At 34.4% G+C, this 16,056-nt stretch overlaps 1 protein-coding gene across 10 annotated transcripts in view; it reads right to left on the reverse strand.

Annotated features, from left to right (window-relative positions):
- LOC118745690 (transcriptional activator cubitus interruptus) overlaps positions 1-16,056 on the reverse strand; it is a 214,784-nt gene that overhangs the window by 116,128 nt on the left and 82,600 nt on the right. For all 10 annotated transcript variants that reach the window (XM_036479283.1, XM_036479281.1, XM_036479280.1 and 7 more), the window contains one exon: positions 1,317-1,735. In XM_036479283.1, coding sequence (XP_036335176.1) covers positions 1,317-1,735 — 419 coding nt within the window. The remainder of the gene's footprint in view (positions 1-1,316; positions 1,736-16,056) is intronic.

The raw sequence follows: 16,056 nt of genomic DNA on the forward strand, positions 1-16,056 counted from the left end.
ATAGGCAGGAGTTTGTTAAGTGTCGAGATCTAAAACTGTTCAGCTACAGAACTAAATTCATCAGCTGATTTTATGTATTTATGTCAATAATTCACTTATTGAGAGAGGAGAGTATCGCTTTCTTAATGCTGAAAAGCGGAGCTGATATATCAAACGTGCTGGAATGAGAGTTAAAATCCTGGCATAAGCAACGGAGTGGGTCGTGCAATTCAAAATTGGTTTTACAAGCTTTCAGAAATATGGGACAAAAGTGTCTTGATACGCGTGAGGGAACATTAAAGCTTACATCAGCCAGAGGGACTCCTGAAGTAACATCAATGACGTCAGAGATAGTATTTTTAAACAATACCCTTTGTGATCTATCATAGAGGTATGAAGAGATCCAACGTAGAAAATTAGGTGGAAGACCAAGAAGATCAAGTTTATAGATGAGCAACGAGTGGCACACTTTGTCAAATGCTTTACTGAAATCAGTAAAATGCTTTACTGAAATCAGTACAATGCTTTACTGAAATCAGTAAATAAGTATTCATTTTTACTATGCATTATTTCCCTCAGTGTAACTGCCGCAAGAAGTACTACGTTTACTTAGGAAGCTTGTAAGAAAATTCAAAATACGAACCCATTCAGAGTGTAGTAAGGAGGTTATAGGAAGTGAGGGATGGGTCTAATTAATTTTTTGTAGTCATTTTAGGTTTGAACGGTCCAAGAAAGATACGAATACACACCCATCTTAATTTTGCATGAAATATTAAATTTCAATTCCCAGGTGTGGTTGTAAGAGGGTGGTAGCGTGAAAATGGTCCGTTGAAGTTAGTTTTTTGGTCATATTCGTTTTCAGCGATCCTGAAAACCTAGTAATAGTGGGTTATACCATGTGGTTCACAACATTTTTTGTTTTTGTGTTCCTGTGTAATTAATATACAACTGCTTTCGGATTTTCCACCTTAACGTGTCAAAGACCTCTTTTCTAGAGTTTGGTATGTTCACGAAAGTTAAGGCCTGAGACATTCTGAACAATTTGCCAAAGAAATTTTGCCAAAAAACCAACAAGATAAAAGATAGAAACCATAAAATAGGGTATAACACCTGAAAAATTTCCATTGGAGGCAAAATTTCCAAAAAAAAGTTATATGAAGCCATGCAGAAAACTTAAAAAACTAATGATGCAGTTCGATTCCCCATACCCGAAATAGGGTGAAACCGTCTTCTCCGGCCATATCTTTTTTTGAGGCTATAACAGTGTAATAATACATGCAATAATAAAGACATTAGCTAGTCACGAATCCAAAAGCGAAAGAGAAAATATTGCTTACCATGGAACGTTGCCGACGGGCTGGCCCGCTGGAGTGAGTATAAATGCTCCATGTAGCTGGGAATTCTGTAAGCGGGATGGAAATCATGTGGCTGGGTTGGTGGTGGCGGCACAACTCCATGGGTGTGGTGATGAGCGTGGTGGGAGTGATGATGTGTGGCGGCGGCGGCAGCGGCGGCGGCCGCACTTGCAACGTCCAGTGACATTTGCATGTTGCTGCTTTCGCTGCCGTTGCACTCATTCGTACCGCCATTTGTGGCAACATTACTGTCACTCGCAAGACTACTACCATGAACGGCTGACGGATTGAGGGAGTTTCCAACACTGGTGGGTAATGGAGGCGGTGGCGGTAACACAGTGGCTGCAGCGGCTACAGCAGCTGCTCGTCTTGAAGCGAGAAATTGCAGATCCGAATATGTACTAATAGAAAATATAAAAAATATAAATTAGAATTAGATTTATTTATATTTTTATGAAAAAATACATGATTTTCTGCATTTCTTAAAAAGTTTTTTCTACCTGATTATATTTGTCCTATAGGTACGGTGACCAGATTTCTGTGCACAAAAATCGGGACATTTCTAAAGCATCGAATCCGAACATACAATTTTGTTTTTAGAACAAAAAGACATACCATCTTTTAATACAGTTTTATTTAAGACAAAATAAATAGAAATCTGTATATGGGGCGTTCCATACCAAATCGGACGGGGTTCACAATTCATGTGTTTGATTTGTTTCAAATTTTTAGGGTTGACGCATTAACACAAATAATAAATAAATGGGAAATTTGAGCTTGATTAATACATTAGTAAAAACTTTACAGCACAAAAACAAAAACAAATCCATTTAATATTTTTCCAAATTTCTCGAGAACGGGGCGAGGCAATAATTTGAAAAAAATCACACATACACACGTAAAAATTCTCCATGAAAAAAAATATTTTTAAGATTTTTTTCTTGAGAAATTTTTCACATACATATTTTTTGAGAAAAAAAATTGATTTTTGAAAATATGCCATCTCAAAAAAATTAAAAAAAAATCACAATGGTAGCTCTGAGTATTGCGCAATATTTAAGTATAGTATTATGGGGTGCACTCTTCAATAATTTCAGTTGTAAATTTTTTTTTTTACACCGAAGTTGAGTAAAATGAGTAGGTACATTACAAATTTAAAAATTTTTTAATTTTTTTTTTAATTATTTTGAGTATGCAGTTATTATTATTATTATTATTTATTTATTACAGCTCTCTTGAGCCTAATTCATTACAATATATGTAGACTTAACCTAGTTATTTAGTATTACATTGCTTAAGCCTAATAAAATCATTTGGAAGGGCATTCATACATGGCAATTACAAGTTGAAATTACGGAACAATAGTAAACGGAAAACAGATATAAAGTAATACATTACATTATATTGGGATAGATTTACAAAATTCAAACAACTTTCTTTTAAACTCATTGATGTTTTTACATTGCTTGACAGTATTTGGTAATTCATTAAAACTTTTAAGACCCTTGTAATAAAGATTGCATTTATCAGATTCGCTTTTTAACATGGGTAAATTGAAGTCATTTTTCTTACGTGTATCTTTATTGTGTACATTGCTGCCATACTTTAAGTTAATCTTTAGGTATTCTGGTAAATTATCTTCAATAATGTTTTTAACAAATTTCATCGTATAATAAAAGTGCTGTTGTTTCACACTTAGCCAACCAAGTGCTGATAACTTGTCTCTAATGGGCGTGTCATATCGTTTTCGAAGAATGAATCTCATTGCTTGTTTCTGTTGCTTCTGCAATTTATAAATTTGGCTATCATTCATTATGAAGAAAATTTTTGGACAATAATTGAGGAGACGTTTTATTATTGATCCATATACCATTATTTTATATTTCCTTTTCAGTAATTTGCAAGTACGCCGCATAAAGTACATTTTTTTTTTGCTATTTTGCTTACAGTATAGTCAATATGATCATTGAACTGTAGCTTCTCATCAATTTTTATACCCAAGTACGTAAAGCTCCGCACCCTTTCTATTTTTTTTTTGGTTTATGTTTAAACTACGAAGTTCATGCATATCAATATTTCTTCTGGATATGACCATGTATTTGGTTTTACTTACATTTATTTTAAGTTTGTTTAAACATAGCCAATTATATATTTTATTTAAGTCATCTTGTAGTTTTGAAACAATATCAGTAATATGGTCACCACTTAACATGATTAACGTGTCATCGGCGAAAAGATTAATATCACAATATTTAATACCGTTGGCAATATCATTTATGTATATATTAAATAATATAGGTGCTAGCACTGAGCCTTGAGGTAGACCAACCACTATACTTCTTTTGTCAGATACCGACGATCCAATCTCTGTTCTCTGGTAACGATTTGTAATAAGACTTTGAAACCATTTTAGCTCAACGCCCCGTATCCCTATATTACTCAATTTATTTAGAAGTAACTCTTGATCGATAGTCTCAAATGCGCGCTTTAAGTCTAAGAAGACGGCAACTATGTATTTATTTCTGCTCAATTCTTCTTTCCAGCGAGCTAATACTAAGTTTAGTGCAGTTTCACACGAGTGCCTTTTCCTAAAACCAGACTGTTGTGGCATTAATATTTTATTAGTTTCTAAATATTCTATTAGTTGTTTTTTAACTACCGTTTCAAGAATTTTTTCATCACTAGGCAACGTATTAATTGGTCTCATCTCGTCGGCTCTGATTGTGTTTTTGACTTTCTCAATTGGCACAACAATAGATGTTTTCCAGTGATCAGGAACAACACCATATTTTAGGCTTTCATTAATTAACTGCGTGTAAGAGTACCCTGTATATGTTATAGAGTCTTTTATGACTCCCTCAGATAATAGTTTTTTTCCTCCAATTTTATTTTTAAAACCACTGACAATTTCAAGCACTTCATCGGTTTCGATTTCTATAAATTTAAAGTTATGTGTGCAATTTGGAGTCGTAAAGGATTCTTTTTTACCAGGTTCTATATTTGAGGTAATTTCAATAATGCTGTCAATAAAGTAATTATTTAGTGATTGTGCAATCTCATTTTACGTTGTGTACAAGTTGTTGTGAATTAACACTTTATTAATGGCGTTTATTTCCTTTGACATACTTATGCAATTTTTTAGATGCTTCCACATTGATTTGCTATCTCCAATATTAACTGTTATTTTATGCTCCAAGTATTTAACCTTTTTAACCTTTACTATCCTCTTGTATCTACGTTTGATTGTATTATAGTCACTCCAGGCCCCTGTTTCTAATGCTATCCTGTAAAGATTATACTTTTGTTTATTAAGGTTTGTAATTCAGCATCATACCACTTGTTCATGAGCTTAAGCCTTATTTCTTTAGTGTATGTTAGAATGCCCATTGAATGCGACAAGACATTAGTTAAAAATTTCGATTTATCATCGATGCTTAATTTCGAAAAATCCCTGTAATTGTATTGCCTCAGTTGGTAAAGAAGATTATCACTTGCTCTCATTTTATATATTTTCTCCAACTCGATCTTGACATAAATTGTCTCATGATCGGAGATCCGATGCATATCCATTCTTTGACACGAAATGTTTTTGCTATTGGTAAATAATAAATCAATCATGGTTTCGACCTCTCCCGATTTCCTAGTATAAAAATTAATTTTCTGAACCATTGAGAAGGACTGAAATAACTCCATCAATTTTATACTGTACGTTGTAGCTTTATATAGATTTATATTGAAGTCTCCAATAAATACAGTAAATTATCATCTAGGCAAGTATTGTTTAAAATTTCACTGAGGTAGCTGATAAAGTCAGCATCGCTAGAATTTGGCGAGTGATATATTACCCCTATTTGGTATTTCGGGGTAACATTTCCAATTTTTAAAAGAAGACACCAAATATTTTTATCCCACGAGTAATTAACGAGAGTTTCATATTTAATTGAGTGATGGACGTAAATTAAAACACCGCCTGTGTGTCTACTATTCGAGTAGCATCTAATTAGGGTGTAGGTTTCTACCTGTATTTCGTGGTTTGTAATGTCTTCGGTCAAACAGGTTTCTGAACATAGCACCAAATGGGGCTTACAAATTTCTATTAGTTTCTCAAGTTCACACTTATTAGCTGTAATACTGTTTATGTTTAAATAAATGATATTCAATTCATGAACACTTCGTTGCTAAACTTTAGTTTTGCTTTTGGCTTGAACGTATTTTTGGTATGCAGGGCAATCCAAACTGAATGCTGAGTGATTTACATTAACATCTATTACTTTTTTCTGAACAAGTTCAGACATCTACTACATGCATTTTTATTTGTACAATCGCTTGACTTGTGCTTATAACCTAAACATTTAAAGCATCTCATAATATTTAGATGCTCAAATACCATGCAAGTGTCCCATTCGATATTTACTTTTTTACGTTTCAAGACACTTTCATAGGTTAAAGCATCTGTTTCAACTAGAATGTTGAAGCTTTCTTCTCTTCGCGTTCTATTTTCGTATACTTTCAGTACTTTCAACTCCTTTCCCAAGAACTCATCATTTTGCTTGGTTAGACATTCTATTATGCGATCATTATTTATTTTTTCGGTTAACCCAACTATTTTCAGTATCTTTTCTATTTCCTCTTTTCCTTTAGCTTTCTGAGCCTGGAACTCCGTTCCAATACTATCTCTTATTTTTTGGTGCACTTTTCCGCAAGTATCTTTATTTTTACATTCTAAAACTATTCCCCCTCTATTAATTTCTTTCACAGTCTTAACAAGACCGTCGGTGGGTTCGATTACCTTTTTCAGCGCCTCTTTTGTTTCCTTAACGTTTTTATTTTTGTTTAAGGGCTTTATAACAATTTTATTTTCATTTGTTTTGACAGCTTGGGCATATGATATTGGGGCATTTTCTTTACTAATTACTGGCTGCATGTTTTTTACCAAGTCATTACATTTTTGCAGTTCACTAGAAATTTCCTTAATGATATCATTTTTCATAGCATTAATTCTCACTCCAATGTTATGTTCCAGAAATGTATTAAAGTCTGAAACAATACTCTTTTTATTTGCGTACATTTGTTGTTAATCAGTTGCTCCAAAACTTGTTTTACATCAGCCGCCTTCAACTTAGATTGCTCACATTTACTTATTAAATGTTTTATTTCGATAAATTTCGTATTCGTATCAGATAAAGTACACTGATTACAAAACCATTTCAAATTAATATTTTCCGTGATTATTTCAATTTCATTCCTTTTAATATTGCTACATTTTAGACAGAAGTTATAGCCACACCCACCAGAGCATGTTATCATTTCATCTAATTGAAACAATTTGGCAGTACATTCTTTACATTCTACTGTTGGCATTTTGCCACTTTTTACTGTTGCAATATACCCTAAGTTAACGTATGGCAATAATATATACTAACCACAATACACAAGTTTATGGCAATTTCAATAATTTTATGATATGAGCAATTGCTAATATAACCTAAGCGTAAAACTAACTTGGCAGCACTCTGTTTCCAGCTGATCAGCTGTTTCGATTCCAAGAAGTAGTTGACGTTTGTTGATATGGAATGATGAGCAAAGGGCATCAATTGCGAATATGATGGCAAAGGACAGAGTAACAAATGAGAGAATCTGAACAGAGGAGCGCCCTCGGGTACGCAAAGCAAAACCAAAAGGGATGGAGATTAATCCGAATTGTCTTGGATATAGCGGCTCCAATGCTCTTTTGCGGAGGTGTCCAAAGCAGATCTGCTGCAGATTGTTCCCTGTGCCTTCCCAATACCAACAATTGCAGCTTGACTTACTTTTGTTAACTCAGCTATCGCCGCAGCAAAAACAACAACAGAAAAACAAACTATTTTATTTATGCAATTTTTTGTTCGCTTATTTGTTTTGTTTGTATGTTTATTTATGCGCCACTCACTTCAGTTGATTCAGCTTGCACTTAAATGGTACTGTAGGACATAAAATGTATAAAATACAATTCTTTTAACTATTTAAAATGAAAATATCTAGCGCGAGAGCGAAACACAAATCTGTTCCGTTTACTATCCGTTCCGTTTATGTTGTGTGGCCCATTAAATTTTAATTATCAACGCAATTTTGCAGTAGCTTAAAACTTGCTCTTTGTTATATCAAATATTTGTAAATTTGTAATGTACTTACTCAACTTAGGTGTAAAAAAAAATTTATAACTCAAATTATTGTAAAGTGCACCACCTAATTCTCTACTTAAATATTGTGCAATACTCAGAGCTACCAATGTGATTTTTTTAAATTTTTTTTGAGCTGGCATATTTTCAAAAACTAATTTTTTTTCTCAAAAAATATGTATGTGAAAAATTTTTCAAGAAAAAAATTAGAAAATATTTCTTATCATAGAGAATTTTGATGTGTGTATGTAAGATTTTTTTTTAATTTTTTTCCCGCCCCGCTCTCGAGATATTTGGAAAATTATTAAATCGATTTGTTTTTGTTTATGTGCTGTAAAGTTTTTAAAAATGTATTAATCAAGCTCACATTTCATATTTATTTATTTTTATGCATCCCGTCCGTTTTGGTATGGAACACCCCATTTTGCAAATCTGACATCAGATTCATAATCAGCAAGCTCAGAAACACACTGGAAACGAGTTTCAACCCTTGACAATGCTTAAAGCGTTCAGTATCAACGTTTTAATTTTAGTAACTTTTTTTTTTAATTTGATCGACATATTGGATCCGTCATTTTGAATTAAAAAAAATTGACTTCAGACTCGTAATTGGCGACCCCAAAAACTCTCGAGAGCCGGTCTTCGAATAACTCCAACTATTTTTTAATAAAATGGATCGCCATTTTGAATCCGCCAGTTTTAGTTTTGGAAAACTGTCTTCAGATTCCTACTTAGCAACCCCAGAAGCCCCCTGGTAACAAGTTCCAACCCATAACAACGCGTAAATCGTTCAGTATCAACGTTTTAATTTTACTAGTCTCTTTTCGAGAGCATATTTTCGGGCACTAGGCCCATTCTAACTGTCCAAGACAGGTGTGTAATTAAGGGAATGTTCCCCAATAATATCAGAGAAATTATATGTAAAAACCACATTTTTAGCTGCATTTTAACATGTCAAGAAAATAAAAAAATTTAGAACATCAGCGTTTTTATAAAAAACCGAGGCGCGAACTCGAAAAAAAACTTTTTTTCAAAATAAATAATACGTGTATCTTTTTTTTTATCACAAATAACAATATTCGGATGTAGCGTTTATTAATTTCCAAAAAGAGTGTTTTTATGAACCACTCTAATGTTCACAAAAAATCAGAAAAAATGCTCCAGCGAAGCTGTCGGGACGATGAAGAGGAGGAACTGATTCACCATTTACTACGTCAATGTCCAGTTCTACAGACAAAACGACTGAAGCAATTCCCGCTTTTTCATCAGCTTTGAAGAGATAAGGGGAGAGGAACAGTGAACCTCCGCATGCGGGATTGTTAGTTGTTTAACAATATAATGACACTTCGGAATAACCCTGGATAGGAGGATGTGCCTCCACCTGATACTGGAAATGACACTAGACAAACAAATCTAAGCACACCAGATTTACATTGATTTCAGAGCCGTTTCTGGTTGCACAAAAAGAAACCGCCAATACGACAAGCCAGATTTTGGTATCTCCGCTAAACCTAGCTACTTTTCTTACGTGACTTGAAGCACAACTCTTAGCTTGCACAGAGAAAAGAGTTTAGTTGTGTCAACTAACAGGTCGTGCTGAAGCACGTTACCGAAGATTTTGTAACCGGAAGATTTTATTACCAAAAAAATGTTATCAGTTCTTGTCACCGCGATTCTAGGTACGTTGGTAATGCAGTTAAAATATTCAGTAATTCAGCTATGAAGAATTGTGGAAATTCTGGCATTGCATATTTCACGGGGAAATACTTTGTTACTAGCTTATGAGAAGGCAACAAAATTTACCGGTTACAAAAATAAACAGAATGCGAAAAGGGCAGTGTTGCCAAGTTTTTAATTAAACCCCAGAAAAATCGAATTTTTTCTCGAAAAAAGCACCAAAGTTTTATTTGAGTATTTAATGGGCAAAAAAATTTATTGTAGGGATGCGCATTCAAATTAATAACAATCAATGTTTCTTGCTCGACGATCGAATTTATTCTGTTTTCATATATGTAATACTTCTATATTGGCAGTAACCTAACTTCTCAATGCGTAAGCATTCCGAAATCAAAGCGAGACATTCTAGTCCGTTTTTGTGAGTGTATTGTGTACATGTTTACCCTGCAAAAAATGGGACTAATTCGGGATGACTCCGGGAGCAATCGCAAAGGAACATGCGACTAATACCACTTTTGATCTCTTTATATGGAATGAACTGTTCGCTTTTGTTCGAGCATGTCCTATGAAGAGACTAATTGTTCAGCTTTATACCCGAAAGGGTATAAAAGCGACTAGTCACTTTTAGAAAATAAAAATTTGCGCCAGCTGAGATTCGAACCGGGTTGCTCAGTTTGGTGAGACGAATACTCTCTCTGTGTGCCAACGCCGCACATGAAATTTCATTGACTAATTGCGTACATATCATTAAATCGTTAATAGTACCCGTTAGAGATGAGTTGGGGACTAATTGATCTCCAATTATACCCATAAGGGATGAGTCAAGACTAATTGACCTCCATTATTACCCGTATGAGACTAGTTGCGAATAATTAATGCCCAATCGTACCCGATTGAGAGTAATCCCGGAATGCTCTCTTTAGAGATTAGTCGCACAATTTCTTGCAGGGTATTTATAAACATATGTGTGCCTTTTCTTTCGTACGTGTTTATTGATATATCTGTACTATAGTGTTTTCGGACGGTACTAGCTCTTACTGCCAATATAGGAGTATTACATATATGTCTGTTTTTTATAAATTCAAATATTTTCGTCCAAGTGAAGTTAAGATTCTTGTTCTTATTTGCCGTTTCGCTTAGATGTAAGAGAAATGTATTAATTTTTCCTGACTGTTTAAACGAAAACAAAAACTAGAAATGAAGTTTCATGAACTATGTGGCAGTTTAAATCTACACTGCAGTCTCTTATGATCTTGTGAACTAAAGAAACATAAAGAGATTGTCTTTCCTAAGCGGTCGGAAAGAAAATTTCCTGAAATATAACGAAATTTGATTTCCCCTCTTAATGTATCATATTTGAGCGTATCTACTTGCGCATAGTGGGAAACATATTTTTGTGTCATAAAAGCTGTATACCCTTCAAATCACACCCGATTTCGATTATTCTCTTTTTTTCAAAAGGTTTGTTAGATATTAATTTTACTGTTGGGAGATGCTGCTGCTTTTTTGAATAGTCGAAAAAATATATAACAAATTTAGCCCAAACTAAAGGTCGATTTAAGGTTCCAGCAATTACGAATTACCGAATGTAATTCTGACATGATTGAACGTACTGCCACATATTTTCTTGGTAAGCATATGCTCATTTTGTAAAGTTGCTTAACAACTTACGATTGCTATAAATTTTGCCCCCTGTTTTTTAAGGTTTACAGATTTGGTGTCTTCAAACTGAAAACAAAAGCACCAAGCATTAATAATAATAATAATAATAATATCCCAACGGTTTTTACCCTCCATTCCCGCCCATCCGCACGAGGGGCGCAGTCCGCATGACGTACGGAACCAATATTTTAAATTTTTGTGCCGAGTCACGAATAGGCAGGAGTTTGTTAAGTGTCGAGATCTAAAACTGTTCAGCTACAGAACTAAATTCATCAGCTGATTTTATGTATTTATGTCAATAATTCACTTATTGAGAGAGGAGAGTATCGCTTTCTTAATGCTGAAAAGCGGAGCTGATATATCAAACGTGCTGGAATGAGAGTTAAAATCCTGGCATAAGCAACGGAGTGGGTCGTGCAATTCAAAATTGGTTTTACAAGCTTTCAGAAATATGGGACAAAAGTGTCTTGATACGCGTGACGGAACATTAAAGCTTACATCAGCCAGAAGAGACGGACTTGAAATTGAGCCTGTCAGTAATTTAACCATAAAAATTATACCAAGCATTTCCCTGCGACTGGCAAGTGTAGGAAGGTTAATAAGTTTTAAGCGACTCGTATAAGGTGGAAGACTATATTGAGAATCCCATCGGAAATTTCTTAAAGCAAAAAGTAGGAATTGTTTTTGAATTGATTCTATCTTGTCTGAGTAAATTTGATACCTTGGATTCCAAACCACCGAGCCGTATTCCAGAATCGGCCTAACTAATGTTGTAAACAGGGTTTTAGTGATATACGGGTCACTAAATTCTTTTGACCATCGTTTCACAAATGCAAGTACACCTTTAGCCTTGTTGACTGTCACATTAATGTGAAGATTAAATTTAAGCTTAGGATCCATTGTGATACCAAGGTCCACAAAATTGTATACCTGTTCCAGGTTATGGTTACCTATTATATAAGAAACTGGCAGAACAGCTCTTCGCGAGAAGCACATTACTTTACATTTCTTAAGATTTAGAGGCATAAGATTTACTTTACACCAGTAAGCCACGCTGTTTAAGTCTGATTGTAGCAAAGACCTTTCTTCAATTGAAACGTACGATTTATAAAGTTTTACATCATCTGCATACATTAAAATTTTGGAGAATTTTATATCTGTAGAAATATCGTTTATAAAAAGCAAGAACAGAATCGGGCCTAGGTGGCTACCCTGAGGGACTCCTGAAGTAACATCAATGACGTCAGAGATAGTATTTTTAAACAATACCCTTTGTGATCTATCATAGAGGTATGAAGAGATCCAACGTAGAAAATTAGGTGGAAGACCAAGAAGATCAAGTTTATAGATGAGCAACGAGTGGCACACTTTGTCAAATGCTTTACTGAAATCAGTATATATAACATCAACAGTTTTGCTCTCACTAAATGCTTTTGAGATATAGGATGTTAATTCAAGTAAATTTGTAGAACTTGATTTGCCCTTGCAAAATCCATGTTGACTGTATGAAATGCTTGAAGTGATAGAATGCGTCAACCGATTTGTTATAATTGCTTCAAATAATTTAGGAATTGCAGAAAGCTTAGCTATGCCCCGGTAGTTCTCCACTGAAGACCTGCTACCGCTTTTATGTAAGGGGGTTATGAACGATTCCTTCCATACAGTTGGAAAAACGCCCTCTTAAGAGACAAATTAAATAAGGCTGTTAACGGCTCATAGAGATAATCAGCACAATTTCTAAGAAAACAAGTGGGGATCTGGTCAGGACCATAACTAAAAGACTGCTTTAAGGACTTCAGGTAAACTAAAACATCATCGGGAGATATTATAGGGTTATGTATTGAGTTAATTGGACTTAGTTTAAAAGGATAGTCAAAGTATGCTTGGGAGTTAGTGGAATAATTGGATTTAAAAAACTGAGCGAACATGTTAGAAATTGTTTGATTATCACCAGAGACGGTATTTTGATACTTCATGGCGGAAGGAAACCCACGTACATTTCGCTTGGAGTTTACGAAATCATAAAATGATTTGGGGTTATATATTATACGTCGTTTGATTTTACACAAGTAATCTTTATAACACTTTTTGTTTAATTCAAAGAACTTGTGACGCAAAAGTGAGTATTTTACATAGTATGAGTGTAAGCCGGTTTTTTTGTGTAATCTAAAATAACGTGACTTTCTGTTTTTCAAGTTTCTCAGTTCTTTAGTGAACCATAACAGTGTTTGTTCTACAGGAACACACATGCGTTTAGGCACATACTTTTCAAATAATCTATGTACAGTAAAATTAAAATGTGCAACGCTTTGCTCAACTTTTTCTTTGTATATAGGCCACGACAATTTAGACAATTCTTTATCAGTTTTTTAAAGTTGGCTTGCGAAAAATCAAAGCGAATATTTGGCTCGTATGTTTGGACATCGCAATTTTGACCGTCGTTTATAATTTCGTAAGATATCTCAATAGCAGGGTGGTAGACATCTTCGGGCAAAACTAGTGGGTCACATTTATTTACAGCCGACTTAGATGCATCATCAACATAAACAAGATCTAATACTTTGCCAAACTTATTGCGAAGTACATTAACTTGATTCAGGCAGACTTCAGCCATCTCCTCTAAAAATACGTTGTTGCACGCGCTAGACGAGAAAGGTACAATATCATTGTCAATGATGTTCCATGATACATTTGGTAAATTAAAGTCACCCAACACAATCAATGAATCAGAGGGTTTAATCATTGAATTAATTGATTTCAATAAAGATACATGTTGTGAATACACTGATAAGTGTAATGAAGAAATATTTCTTTCATATTTAAAATAAAATTTTCTGATACTTAAGTTGACAGTTTTAACTTTGGACGAGATGTAAAACTTTATATCGTCCTCGGAAGTATCCCTCGAAAATCTAGATACAAATATAGACTTCTTTGGGGGAACCACAACCAGTCTCCTAGTATCAGACTCGATTACCGGCGGACGAGGTTGAGTAACTGAATTACTAGTTGAGGGTAGAGTAAGCGTTGGAAGATTGGATGGCGGTGCCACAACTTCAACGGGGGACGGGGAAGATACTGCAGGGTCGTTATTATTAGAAGCAGACTTTGATATATGGTCTTCTGAGGAAGATAACTCCGTTGTCTGTGGACATGGAGAAGAAAGGTTAATTAAGTCATTCGGAAGAGTGTTCTGACATGGAACGGTCCTTTCATTAGGCGGACTATGAAGACGCTTACGTTTTGACACACGAATGTCCTTCATAGATTGTACGGTATCTAAGCATTTAAAAGATTTAAATACATTTTCGTAATGTTTAAATTTTTCGGTCAGTACCGACAACTCTCTCCCTACCTCAGAAAACCCATTTCTGGTTTGCCTAAACAACTTAAAGAGATCAACTTCGGTTGACCTGCACTTTAAGCAAGACCAGCGAAGACCTTTGCCATCATTAATAGCGTCCAGAATTCTTCCTGTCAAACCAGCACATTTTAGATGGCAAATACCATCACAGAGCCAGCACGATAAGTAGCGTTCAGATTCGCTTTTGATTTGGCAGTTATCAAGATCACACTTCATATTGAAAGATTTAATAACACTTATGTTAATAAAAAGACAAGCAAAATAAGTTTAACACAACACACACAACAATTCAGGAGCTGATGTATTTAGCTTAAAATATATGTAGCGAACAGTTTGAGTATCACTGTAATGTGACACTTAATAAACGCAGCGCAAACAGCTGTGACAAGAAATACTAAACGAAGTAAACAAAAAGAGCTAAAAGAGATGTGCAAAAATAGAAACGATCTCAGTTAACTACAAAGGAATAACAACAACAATGATAACAACAAATGACTCGGCAAGATTAGATGTAAGCTAGTGAAATTTAATTAAATTTAATAAAAACCACAAAAATCACAAAACTTTCACTTAGCTTCAGTTATTATCACACTAAGATGCTCGTAGGCACTTTTTATAACAACTTTTACTCAAAATTAGCACAATAAACTTTGCAAAATACAAAGACCAATCAAGGCACAAATAAGTAGAACTTCACAGCTTGACGTTTGCGTAATATAAACTCAACAATTTTCGCATTTTGAATAAAGAAAAGCACTAAATTTATTGCGAAAAGCACCAAGTTGGCAACAATGGGAAAAGGGTTTAAAAATTGACAGGAACTTTATTTACCGGTTACAAAGGTTTTATTACAAGCGTAGAATAGACCTGTAAGTTTGTTTCTCTCAATGCTCCTGTTCAGATGTTTTGCAGAAATGCTTTACAGCTGAGATCACCTTATTAATTTTACAAAAGGGTTACCTTCAATATCTTAAAAAAACTTTACACAGGCTGACGAAAACAGCAGAAAAAAATGGTGTTAAGTGTGTGAGTTATTGACTAAAACGCTTTAAAATATTAAAATGTCAGGTAAACGCCGCAATGTATTAAATTTAGGCCTCTATTATGAATTGCACATAACACACATGATTATTTGCCTCAATAACACATGAGGTCCCTCAGTGTAGAGGTTTATTAAAAAACTTCCGACTGTCTAAAGAGGCGTTTGTATACCTGCTGTCTGCTACACAAAACCTACTGCACTAATTCTCTCGAGCCAAATCTATTTAAAATATTTTAAAATTATCAACAGCTCTGCGATTTCGCTTTTAGATATCGTGCCAACTAAGCATTGGAATTTTCTTTCATAAGTGAAACCAGCCTTTCGAGCTTGTGTTTAGTATTCACGACCTTAGACCTGCACGAAATTAATAAAAGATTGTTTAAAACTAGTGTCTAGCCGCCTAAAGACAAAATCACACAAGTTTCACTATTTTCTACACTGAGGGCAAAAAATTTTAAAATCATATAGAAAGGTAATTGATCTTACTATAAGCGTCAACGAAAGTACTGTATATTGGTAAATATTCAATTCCATTACGCGCATATTAAAATGACCGCGCTCGTACTAAAAAAGCATCCGTGAAGTGAATAATCAAGACAAAAACTAAAAAAAAAAAAATTTAATTTGCATGTTATGTTGCCTGCAGTGGAATTCGAACTCGACCAGAGCGGCGCTCTGCATGCTTGGGGTGCGTACGTACACTTACATATACATACTCAGATGTGTACAGTCAAATACGTGCGTAATAAATTTTGTATGAAAATATTATTTTTAAATACGAACATTTTTAAACGATAATCAAATATAGAGTATTCATTT

The sequence above is a fragment of the Rhagoletis pomonella genome, unplaced genomic scaffold (genome assembly GCF_013731165.1).
Source record: "Rhagoletis pomonella isolate Grant_MI unplaced genomic scaffold, Rhpom_1.0 Rhpom_scaffold_00009, whole genome shotgun sequence".
Lineage (NCBI taxonomy): Eukaryota > Metazoa > Arthropoda > Insecta > Diptera > Tephritidae > Rhagoletis > Rhagoletis pomonella.